Below are 12947 nucleotides of genomic sequence, written 5' to 3'. Positions count from 1 at the left end.
AAAGGATAAGATAAAAGGATAAGATAATTGAATAGAATTGGATTATTTAAAAGAGTTTTTGACTGTTTGAAAAGTTTCTTTTAACTTATTTCCATTAACAAAGTTAAAGTTACGCTTTTTTCATTCCTAAACTAATGACTTTGATTTTTATTTTTATAAAGTTTACAGTAGATAAATGTTTATGGATTATTTAATATTAGTTTTAGAGGAAACGCCGGCGTGGTATCAAGCCGGCATGCGACAGCACATTGTAGATTTCCATGCGTGGAATTTTTTCAGCCTGACGGTCATAAACCTAAAAAATAATGATTAAAATGTATAATTATTTAGATAATTTAAGTAAGTATATAAATTACATTTTCAAAAGATTTATAAAGCTAATAATTCATTTTAAATAGGAAGAGTTTTAAGCAAGTGCAGTTTTTGTTATTTCAAGATTCATTACGCTAGAAACTAACTTTTTAAATAAATTAAATATTTTAAAATGTAGTTAATTGATTAACAAACACTTTATTACAATATTCTTTATCATTTTTGCTTATTTGTGTGGCTTTAGAGCTTACATAAATCTTAAAATTTCTCAAAGTTAAGCTCTATTAAAATATTACGTATACGACATGTTGACCCACTTAGACTTTTCTTACCTTATATTCTTATTCCGATTTAGTTACTAAAGAATACTTAATGATACTCTCAACTTACCACCTCCTCGCCGGGTCCAAACCAACTGGATCTGGCCAAAGCATCCCTTACTCTTGGTGTCTTGTAAAAGGGATTCTGAAATTGCTGAGGCAGTGTCTGTTCCCAGGCAGCATTCTCCACCACGGCCACATGTTGCAGGTTCCTCTGAGGCCTGGCCTCAATTACGGCCAAGAAAGACAACAGGGCCAATACAAGAGCTGACCAGTTACTGAGACGACCGCACAGGAGGTACCTTTATCACATGAAATACAGAAGAAATGAAGAAGATAACGCCTCGTTGAGTTTTGGATGACTGACAGATGTATACGAATATTCCACTTGCTCGACTTAAGGCTACATATTATAGCGTTGGTGATGAAGATCATTACATAATTGTGGCGTGCATATAATATTACAAGTTTCCGCCTGTCACGCACACACACACCACAGACAAATTCCCCATTCCCGCACTTTTCAAACCACGCATCCAGTCCACGCCTAAATGACCGCTTTTCACTCTCCACTCTCGGAGGCTTGGGACAACCAAGCAACCCGTTGGCCAAGTCAGCTGACGCGTTAAGAGAGCTGAATTTTTAGATATTATATAGTAAAGATTTATCATATTTGAGGAACATGAAATTAGTAAAAATATTACACAATTTTAAAAGGGGATACCCCTTTAGTTCTTAGAGTGTGTTTATATTTCTCCATTAAATAATATTTCAATATTCCACTTCAGGATTCATCACATATTTTCCTAGCTATTTTCCAGTCATCACCGTTGAATTTTTTCTATTTTTCTGCATAGCTAAAACTTGGTTGTCATGTGATTGCCATTTCCTAGATGTCGCGTGCGTCTGGCCTGGTGGAAAACTCTTGTGCTGCCGCTGGAGAGATATTTTCCAGCGTCATGCGTCTTGGCCTGGAAAAAAAAAGATCCCTGATCTTTGCTTTTAATTGGATAACCGGCAGTGACGACCACACTTGCCTCTCTGGTTGCGATGATGTAAGTTTTGGACTTGATATTGCCACTTGCGGCAGTCTGTCCAAGTGCCTCCGCCCGTCTGACTCTGTGTGTTTGTATTTTCGCCCTTCGGTTACCTGCTAACTCATGGTTTTGCCAATGGTTCATGGCACTTTTTAAAGGCAGCAAGATTGCCATAGTCTGGGCTTGATAATGAGATTTTTATACAGGCAAAGGAGCTGGGAAAAACTTTTGAGCAGTGAATGTGATGCAACGAAATGCAAATCAATGGAGTGGACTGTGTACTTGGATACTTATATGGAAAATACTTGTTAAAGGTGGCTTTTCGGGTTTGCGGAAGGACATGTTGAAAGTATAATACAGTTTTTAATGGAGCCTGCATATAGGACCTGGAGTTGTTAGTTTTACACAAAATCATTAAAACTAACAAATTCATAACTAAGTCAAAAATGCATTAATTTCAATTCGGAAAGCGTTTGTATGTTAGTTTTAAAACGGCTAATAAATCTGCTAACTAAATTTAAAAAAATTTTAAAATCAAAATTTTTGTCAAATTTTACAATTTTAATGATGTAACCCAAAAAAATAAAAAAAAAATATTTTTTTCTAATAAAGCTAGCTATGATTTATAGGGTAAGAAATGACTTCTTCACTGACTAAAAATATAAAACCCTCTGCAAGGGTAAAAATATCATATATTTTATAATATACATCAAATCAAATTTAACGTTTAAATATAGAAATTGTTGAAAAATTCTTTAATTACATTAAACCAATTCTTCTTTTATATGCTAAAATTTAATATATCAAAGGATCAAATTTAATTGCATTTTAAAGTTACATATTAATAAAGAACATAATTTAAGATTATATCATTTTTATAAATTGGCTGAAATTTAGTACTATTATTTATGATCATTATAAACCAAAATGACCAGGAACCCTAAATGCATTATTCTTCCTTATTGCTGCTCCTAATTTTATAATGCAAAATGACCCGAATCTCGACTTATTTCATTCTGAAGACATTGTATCACTTTACCAAATAAAAGAACTCATAAATTAAAGAATATAATAATGCGGAACTGCATTTTCGAGCGCATAAAACCATTTAAATTTGAAGACATCTCCTTCTTTGTGTGGCAAAAATATATATGTACATATATTTTATATAGATGTGGTTATATATTTTGGTTCAGTGACCCAGCAGCACCCACTTGATGGCGGGGTATAAACCCCACCCAAGTTGGTGTCCCGTGACTTGTTCGCTTGGCATCCAATGGCCAACTTTGGTACCCCCGGCCATCATCATCATCTTATGCAATTCTGGCTGGCGTTTTGCGCATGCGCCGCCATCGCCAGCGCCGTTGCCAGACGAGAAATGTGTTGGCATTTTCAGGTTTTCGGGGGCTCATTTCGAGTACGGAGTCCGGGCTTTTCGGTCAGCTACTTACTTGCAGCTCTCGGCAACTGAACAGCAGTGACTATACACCATGATTAGGTCAATGGAATCCAATTGGCGTCAACGGAGCGTCGCTGCAGTTTTCGCTTTTTTTTCTTTTCAGTAGGACAGGCAGACGTACGTACATTCCATGGTATATATACAAATATATATATATGTACGTGGCTATAGCATTCCCAATTTGGGTCATGTGGTTAATTGACAAAGATTGACGTATTGTGTATTATTGTTATTCTACAACAAGTCCACAAATTTGTTTACATTTTGCATGCCGGACAATGAGGAAACATGAACGTTTGAACGCATCTGTTACAATTTTTCTAGGTATATAATTATTTTGGGTGCGTGGGATCAAAAAACTGGGTCTGGAAAATTAGGTTGAATCGCTACCGTTATGCAGGAACCTTGGGATATAATATATAATCAGGGATGAGAGCTGGATGGGTACGAAAACCTCTTCGCACTTAATGTTCATTACAAGTTTTAGCCGGCGGCGAGCGGTAGCCAAGTGATCGTTAAATTTTTTCGAAAGTGTAAACTTTTTAAATCATTTCAAGGTTGCCGGAGGTAGAGGATGGTTGTCTTGTTGCCCCTTTTTTTGTGCACATTTCACTTCCCCATGAAGTTTTTAATTAAAAATGTTGTTTTACATTTGTTTTCTTTAAAATATTGTTTGAGGAAGAGGAGTAGCTCAGTATGGAGGTTGTGACAGATGGTAATTAAATGGGATTTAATATGCAGTTTTAAGGGGTTTAAATAGTTTGGTTTTTCATGGGATAATAATATAAAATATTCAAAAATTGATATATATTTATGTATGTTTCATTAATTAACAATGATCTTAAAGTATATATCAACATTAAGTAACTATGATCAGTAAATAACAATGATCAATAATTAACTATGAGCAGTAATTAAGTATAAGCCGTAAGTAACTTTTACAAGTAAGTATCAATGAACATTAAGTCATTTTGATCCTTTGGTAACTTTGAACACTTATAAACAATGACTTGCAACTTTTGTAACAACACATTTCTGAAACTCGGCTGGCAGTAGTCACTTCGTTCCGGGGATGTTAGAACTAGTTGAGAATCATATGCATGGGAGAGATTTGTTTTGGAACAATTTAAGAGCAAGCTATATTAATGAAACTATGCAGTTTATCTTCTATATAATTTTACAAGTTTATAAATCGGAGCATGCAGAATCGGTGGACTATATATATATACATATATATATCTGACATAGGAACAATCGGACGATTTATTTAAATATGATCAGTAATTAACTATGATCAGTAATTAACTCTAAACAGCAAGTATCTATGACCAGTAAGTAGCTATGAGCAGTAAGTAACTCTGAACATTAAGTATCTATAATTGGTAAGTAAGTATGATCAGCAAGTATCTATGACCAGTAAGTATGTATGATCAGTTACTAAGTTTGAACACTAATAAACAATGACTTGCAACTTTTGTAACACAAAACTTTTCTGAAACTCGGCTGGCAGAAGTCACTTCGTTCCGGGGATGTTAGAACTAGTTGAGAATCATATGCATATGCGAGATTTGATTTGAACCAATATTAGGTGTAAGCTATCTTAATGAAACTATGCAGTTGATCTTCTATATAATTTTACAAGTTTATAAATCGGAGCATGCCGAATTGGTGGACTATATATATACATATACATATATAGCTGACATAGGAACAATCGGAGAATTTCAAGAAAAAATTGTAACTTTTCCAGTTTTCAACAGATTTTCATCAAATTTGAGATATAGCCAATCAATATTAATCTAAAATTATTAATCTAGTATTATTATTTAGCATAATATTTCGTATCAGATTTCACACTGAATAAAAATGTATATAAAGTTAAATGAATATTCAATTAAAGCCCTATTATAAATAGCCTGTTATTTTGTATTTGGTAATAACTGTGATAACCTATTTAAGCTCGAGGCACGCGCCTTCCCGCCCATTGGCACTCCCACAATATGCCACGCCCCCTTTGCCACCCATGGTCAATATTCGATATGCGGATCATATTTATTAGCCAAATGGCGTAAGTGGCCAAATCGAAATATGGGCTAAAAGCCATTTGTTTTGGGTCTTCACTTTGGTCAATTGAAAATGCGGCACACAAAATTTTTTGTTGGTTGCATTATTGTTATTATTTTCATAAAGTTTATTGGGTCTGTGTTTTTATGAATTTCAGTGTGGTTACCCTCTTTTTTTTTTTTATTTTTAATTTTTTTGGGCATTTTTGCGCATTTGTTAAAAAAACGTGACCGTTAAACAAAACTATGTGTTGAGTGCAGGCGTCGTAAGTTTTTTCATTTTCTGCTTTTCGATTTTATGCTTGTCAGTCAATGAATGCTATGTTGATGTTGTTGTCGTCAACAATTTTAAACTATTGTTGCTATTGTTGCTCTTGTGATAGGTCAAGTAGTTTATGGGCTTTTTTCATTGTACGTGTCACAGTTTTTTGTCACATTTTTTATTGTCCCTCTTTTTTTGTCACTGTTTTGCTTCACTTTATGGGAGGTGACTACCGCAGCGAATTTTTTAATTTTAAAAATTATATGCTGTGGGATCATTGCATTTTATGGGGCTTTAAATATTATGTAATTTTGGAGACTACAAATATTTCTTAGAGGATTTTAAGCGGGGAATCCCGGAGTTTAGAGCGCAAAGTATTTATGAAGGGTTATTCTTTTTAAATTGTATTTGAGTACTTTATATTTATATATATATATTTTATATTTATTGTGTAGATAGCTTAGCTAATACTTTATTAACTTTATACATTTATTAGCATTTGGTTTAATTTTTTACTTTTCAATTAAGAGGAAGTTTGCTTTTAGATATCTATGTATTGTTATTTAACTTTTAATAACTTTGTAATTGATTTTAAGATTTCTAACACAAGCTTATGTGTCCTTTTTGTATTCTTAAAATTTATTTATTTATTTATTTTATATATGTGTAGAAAGGGGAATAATTTTATTTATAAAAGATTTGATTTTGGTGAACATCTTTGGTAATATGCATAATTTTTAAATATACATATTCAACATTTTTATACATCTTAAAGTTTGTTACAAAATATAAGTCCTTGAATTTGTATTTTATTTATTTAACATTCATTCAACCACTTCAATTTCCTAACATCTTCTTTGCACAAAATTAAGAAATATACATTAAAATCAAAGCAAACACTTGATCACACACTTATTTAATTTAATTTAAACTCACATTTTGTTTGATTAATAAAAACCCGATTAAACGATTTAGAAAAACTAAGGCGATTTTATTTATTTACTCATTAAGGCTTTAAGTGACAGTTGAGTTTTTTTTGTGAGTTTTTAAGCCGCCAGCAGTTGTTGAATTGAACGCGGCCAATTGGCAACTGAATTTAAGTTTAAGTTGAGTTTAAGCCAAGCGGCCGGAGACTGGCCGAAGCCGGAGATCGTATCGTTTCGTATCGGATTGCAGGTTTTGGACACAGCTTGAAAGTTTTTAAAACTTAAAAGAAAACAAGCAAAAGAGAAGCTAAACGAAAATGAAAACTCAACGAAGCATGTTAAATAAATGCTGAGTAAAAACTTAACTTGGGGTTGAGGGATTCGCTTTTGAATTTTCAAGGCTTGTAATTATATTTTTTGGGGGAATATAATTTATTTTGAAATGAAAAACTTATCACTTTCTATTCTTCATTAAATGCAATTTAATTAAGCTTAAATGTTGTTATATTTTGTTATATATATGTACACGTCTTTCAATTAATATTAATATGTTTACTTAGCAATTAATTTAAGTTTACTCTTCCCCCTTGAGTACAAAATTATCCACAAAATCTTGAACCATGTCCGTTAAACGGTTTCTGTATAACTCATCCTTGTTGAAGGCCTCCACACAGATCTCAATCCGACGATTGCTGAAGAAATCACTGAAGCCATCGGCGGAGCTGGTCAGCTTCTTGGTGGATTCCGGTGGTAGGGTCACCAAATGGCAGAAAAGGCAGCTTTCGATGAGACCAATGCTGCTGAACTCCTCCACGGAATCGTAAAAACTCTTTTCCGGCATAAATCGAGCTATATCCAAACCTGCACGCTTCAGGAACTCGGTCATAAAGCGATAATACTCCGCCAGAAGTTCCTGAAGATGGGCATCCCGGAACTGCTTCGATGTGGGTATAGTCACGACTGTAAGGACATCCAGGACAGGTGGTGCATACCTTGCCAGCTGGAAATCCACGAGGCGACACTGCAGCGGACTCTCACCATATTTTCCATACTGAAACATTATGTTATTGGCCCACAGATCGCCATGGAGTAGGGTGTTTAGATACTTCTCCGAGGTCTTGACAGCCTCGAAAATAAATGACATCCTCTGAGTGAAATTCTCCAAGATATAATCCAACTTGTCTTGATATTGAGGCATCAGTTTAATGAACTCCTTGAGCACCAGGCAGGCATTCTGGAAGTTTACCCAACGCAGATGTTTTGGACCCACATTGCTGGGATAGGCATTCTCCACCACCGATTTTGGTTGGGTTTCAGGAAGTTTTTTACCCGATTTCTGCTCCTGGATGATGGAACCAGCATGCAAGGCAGCTAAGGTCTTTAGGCAACAATGGAGCTCTTCGTATGACAATAAACCATCACGACTTGCACCCATGCGATATCCTTGATCGGCGAGGTTCTCAAAAACGAGGAGATTCTTGTCTGCATAGTAACACTTCGGGGCCACCTCGGCACAGGCTTTGTGAAGTTCAGGCAGGACATTCTGGTAGACAGCAATCTCCTTTTGGAAGACTCCAAAGTCCTCTAAATACTCCATTCGCGCCTCATTGCCCTCGGGTGCAGACTTGGAGAAGAAGGTCAGCTGGCGGGGCTCCTCGTCCGAGTTGTGCAGCTTCAGGGTGACCTGCAGGTAGAAGTGACTTCCCAGATAACCAGCCGGTGCATCCGAGGTGGGTTTCAGCTGATAGCTAATGATATCGAATCCTGGATTCGACTCTGGCACATCCTGGTGAAGATAACGCTGGCAAAGGCCGCGAATCTCTTTGCTGCTCAATTCCAGGGCAGTGGCCATCTCAATATTCTGTTCTATTCTATTCTGTTTTGGAATTCTGGCAGTGGGTTCGGCTTTTTATATAGATCCACCCTCCCACCAGACTGTTGTAAATTCTGGTCGAGATAGGGACAAGTGTATCTCTCGCCAGATAGGGAAGTGTGTATAGTCTCGTGGCGGGGGGATTGCCAGTTGGAAAAGCCTTAGTACCAAAATCTCTCATATTATTTGCATTGGGCCTAGACTGTGTAACTGGGAATTAAGGGTCAGCTTATGGGGGTGTGTCGAATCAGGCGTTGAATGGCTGATGAAAGCGAAAATAAATGTGCGAAATTATGAAATTCGAAAAGGAGTTCAAGGCCCTGATTTTGAAAAGTCAAAGGAACGCAGCAAATGGGGTAAAAATTTTATAATAAATGCCAATAACTGTAGGATAAGAGTGATGCGTATGTCATTGAATTTGTAGTTAATTAAATGTTTCATATATTTATTAAATAAATCATTTAATCATTTTTCCATTATTTCTTTATGAAATATTTGTTAGGTATTTATTTCATCAGGCTATAGATCTTAAATATTTCTTTAAACTCATCCCATTCAACCTGTCATTAAACCCCCTTTTAACCCACATTGCTAACCAATATTCCTTCTTCTAATAACTATATCTTAATTGTGCGTCGCTACTACATTAATGTAATATTATTTACTTACACAAAGATTAAACGTTTTACGCAAATCCCTCGCACTTCCACGTTAGCAACTAATTTGCCAAAATTTATAGCAGATTTAACTTTTAATATCCAAGTAAATAAACGGTGTCTTGAGACATTATTTGTGCGCAGCAAATATAACTGTATTCTAGCAAAAGTAAATCTTTAGATAAATGTTGATTTAATTCCCCGGGAACAGTTGCGTGTTAGAAAAGTCTGGGAAAATAAACAACTGCCGGAGATGGTTAACAGATATCCAATAATCATTAATAAGGTCCTCGATTGCAGTTACACAAATAATACGAAATTAGTCACTATTTGGACATTGGAGTGACCACAATCCATTATGAGATTCGGACGCATTATAGAGGAGTATCTGGAGAACTCCACTTTGCATGGAGCCAGGTTCATTGTGGACAAGGATGCCAGTTGGTTGGAGCGCATCTTCTGGGTCATCTGTCTGGTGGTCTCGTGGTATGCCTCCTGGCTGCTCATAAAGGCCTCACTGAGTGAGTTTGCTTTCATATCTTCCTCTTGAGATAAAGATAAGATGAGGCATCTTTTCAGGTGCCTTTGAGAACAATGCCATTAGCTTTGTGGTGGAGAGTTCGTATCGGGATTGGAATACCAATTTTCCAGCGATTATTGTTTGTGAATCAAAGAACATGGATCGGATTCAAGAGGTGGCGGAACAGTAGGTTCCAGAAGGTTACTATTAGATGGAAAAATATATATATTTTCTCCCCTTTCCCTATCAGATTATGGGGCGCCGATCATGACTTCACCTTGGAGGAGGTCCTTAGCGAGATTGCCTTTTTTAGGGGCGAATCCTATCACACGGTCCATGAGTGCAGTGGTGAGGAGGTCACCGCCTCCTGCTTCTATTCCAACTTCTCTTACTATGCCGAACTGGTCAGGAGCAGCTGTGTGGATTCCATCAGCAATTGTGAGTGGAATAATCAGCCTTTTGAGTGCTGCAAATACTTTCATCGCATGGAAACGGAGCTGGGAATATGTTATGCCATTAATTCACTGCAAGCGGGGTGGGTTTATCTTATAAATATCTCAAATAATACGTTAAAATATTTATAATTTAATAATATTTTAAAATAATTTTAATATTTTTAGAAGCAGCAAAGCCCCCAAGTTGAATATGTACTCAAATCGAGACAGTGGACCGGGAGCTTTGAGAATGGAATTGCATACGGAGGCTACGGTAATAATAAATAATAAAATAATTAGGTTATCAAAACTGAAATTAACAAAAAAAAAAAAAACATATATAAAAAATAGAGCTCAAAAAATAATTTTAAATAAATATAATCATAGACAGTTTGAAAGTCCACAACCTAAAAGTGTGCTGCGGATTTTTGAAAACTTTTAACTATAGAGAAGATTTGGATTTCAATAAAAAAAATCTTTTTCCACATTTTTTGTATATAAAATATAAAGTCAAATGCTTTAAGTAATTAAATAACAATTAGATAATTAATTTTTTATCATAATTTAATATTTTTTTTCTCATGAACAGGTTTTTATTTTGGGTACTGAAGAAGTACCTACATTAGTCACACCCAAAACGGATTTCCTGGTGGTTGGACCCTACATATCCTTTGTGTAAGAAATATTTTACTATAATAAAATTACTACAAATATTATTTCTTCATTATTTAAATATTTTTCTATAATTATTAACAACTTTAAATATTTTATTTTTAAATTTTTTAATCAAAACCACTACGTTCTTTTTATAAGGACCATTTTTGTATATATAAGGGACACTAGAAATTTTACTCAAATTAAAACTTGTAAATCTTGTAAGTGAGAAATATTTACATATCCTTGAAGGGTATTATAATTTTAGTCAGAAGCTTAAAATTCAGTGAAGGAATGATTTGCGACCCTATAAATCTAATATAGTCTTGATCAGCATCAACAGGGGAATTAAACTAGCTATGTTTGCAAGAGAAACATTTTTTTAATTTACCGAAAAATTTAATTTTAAAATTTTAAAACTCAGTATGCAGATTTATTAGACGTATAAAAAAAAAACATAAAAAAGCTTTCCGAATTGAAATTAGATTAGATTCGATTTTTGGCTTAGTTATGATATTAACAAAGCTTGGATTTACCCTGAATACATATATATATTTATATGATTACGGTTTCTTAGTGGTATACGAAGGTTAAAAATCTATTGATAAACAATCTATAAATAAACAAAAATCTTGATTGATTTTGATACATTAAAAAAATTGTTGGTTTTCATTTACAACTTTTTCACAATTTTTTAATTTATATACTTAAAATATTATTTAAATTAAAATATATTATATATACAGAAGATACATCTCTAAGCGTGACATTGAGAACGACGAGGAGATCCGCCAGACGAGTGTTCATCAGCGGAACTGCCGCTTTGCCGATGAGAATATCCTGGATGTGCACAGTCACTATAGCTATAGTGCCTGCACCGTGCAGTGTCGCAAGGATCGGCAGATGGAACTGTGCAACTGCTCCAGCCACCTGTCCCCCAACTCACCCCACTGGCAGCTCTGCAATATGGATGGCTTGGAGTGTCTGAATCGGAACTATGAGGATCTATCGGTGATCATAGCCAAATGGTCAAAGCGACGTGGTCGTAAGGGTCTCGTGTGTGACTGTCTGCCATCCTGCACGGAAGTGGACATTACGACGGTCTATGATAGCAAGGATAATATGGTGGGACAGCAGAATCCAGTGTCCAGGATCGAAGTGGGTCTCATTGAGCTGCCCACGGAGAGATATAAAAGGAATTTAGTGCGAGGCAAATTGGATTTAGTTGGTGAGTTAATGAATTAATGAAAATAAGAAAGGAAACTTGCTTTGGTATGCCAAATGTACCCTTGCAGTTTATAATAGGATCATTAAGAAGTCATATATGAGTAAATGAATAGGAAAACTAATGGGAATTATATAACTAAAATAATACTTATATGCATAGCTCCAATAGCATCTTTATACATAAAACATATAACATAATTGTCATGATTAAGACTTACCCTTTTTCATCCGTGCTTAGATACTTCCGGTGTAGAGTTATATATCCACAGACCTTAATTAGGCTTCTTATGGTATGACGTGGTGAGCTGCTTCCTCGTTATCCAGATCCAGATGATATTTTTGGAGTCCAAGGGTAATCACTATCACTTCCACGATCACTTTAGATGTTAACACTGGGTACCCCACGGACAGACTGAGGCCGGCGGGCCAGAAGCGCTTCTATTTATAGTCCCCGAGTAAAGAGAACAGAGAAAGTGAGAGTTAGAGAGAGAGAGCGCGCTATCACTAGGGAAGCAGAGGGAGTTAGAGAGTAGGAGAGTAGGAGAGCTAGAGCTACCCAGGGAGTGTAAGGCAAACCAGAAAACATTGAGATGCAGAGAGAGGAAGAGAGAGAGCGTGAGAGCGAGGTAAATAAATTAAATTAAATTAATAAAATACTCTGCAAGGCTTTAAATATAATTTATTAATAATAAATTATTTATTAATTATTAAATTTTTAAATTATTTTCTAGTATCTATTGGTGGAACTACTGGCCTTTTTGTGGGCGCAAGTCTGCTCAGTTTTGTGGAAATCTTTTACTATATCACCATTCGGCCTTATAGCACTTATATCAATGAGAAAAATCGCCTGAAACGTTTAATGTTACCCAAAAGATTTTACTGAGAACGGAAATCAATATTTGAAATATTTTACTAATTAAAATAAAATGTTTAAAAGTTTTAACTATAAAAAGAGATATGTTTATGCACTTTTAAATTAAAAGAAATGTTTAAATGAGAAATTATTGTAATTGAATTAAAGTTACTACTCACTAGCAATAATATATAATATAAAAGAACCAAAGATGGATATAAATTCATTAAATTAAATTAAATGCTTAAAATTAAAAATTAAATTAATGAATTAAATAATTTTAGGCCTAACAATAAATATAGTAAATAATATTTATCACCTATAAGTCATTTTTTAATTTATTTCTGTTCG

General features: G+C 34.8%; 3 protein-coding genes across 3 annotated transcripts; 1 reads left to right on the top strand and 2 right to left on the bottom strand.

The window, feature by feature from the left end:
* Positions 1–113: 113 nt before the first annotated feature.
* LOC110179897 (uncharacterized) lies at positions 114–6545 on the bottom strand. The gene is made up of 3 exons (XM_020947493.2): positions 6390–6545; positions 703–934; positions 114–295 (listed from the first exon to the last, which is right to left on the bottom strand). Coding segments are annotated over exons 1-3 (327 nt in total). The 5' UTR covers positions 6392–6545; the 3' UTR covers positions 114–202.
* A 292-nt stretch (positions 6546–6837) lies between these two features.
* On the bottom strand, positions 6838–8257 carry LOC110187456 (uncharacterized). The gene has a single exon (XM_020956844.2). It carries the CDS (start codon positions 8229–8231, stop codon positions 6954–6956), a length of 1278 nt encoding a protein of 425 aa, XP_020812503.2. The 5' UTR covers positions 8232–8257; the 3' UTR covers positions 6838–6953.
* A 1009-nt stretch (positions 8258–9266) lies between these two features.
* ppk13 (pickpocket 13) lies at positions 9267–12626 on the top strand. The gene is made up of 7 exons (XM_020956848.2): positions 9267–9429; positions 9488–9614; positions 9679–9963; positions 10049–10136; positions 10452–10537; positions 11263–11744; positions 12475–12626. The coding sequence occupies exons 1-7, from the start codon at positions 9267–9269 to the stop codon at positions 12624–12626; spliced, it is 1383 nt and encodes a 460-aa protein (XP_020812507.2).
* The last annotated feature ends 321 nt before the right edge of the window (positions 12627–12947 follow it).

Source organism: Drosophila serrata, unplaced genomic scaffold (assembly GCF_035046125.1).
Source record: "Drosophila serrata isolate PLE 108 unplaced genomic scaffold, ASM3504612v1 contig_249, whole genome shotgun sequence".
NCBI lineage: Eukaryota > Metazoa > Arthropoda > Insecta > Diptera > Drosophilidae > Drosophila > Drosophila serrata.
This window is presented reverse-complemented; position numbering and strand designations above follow the sequence as displayed.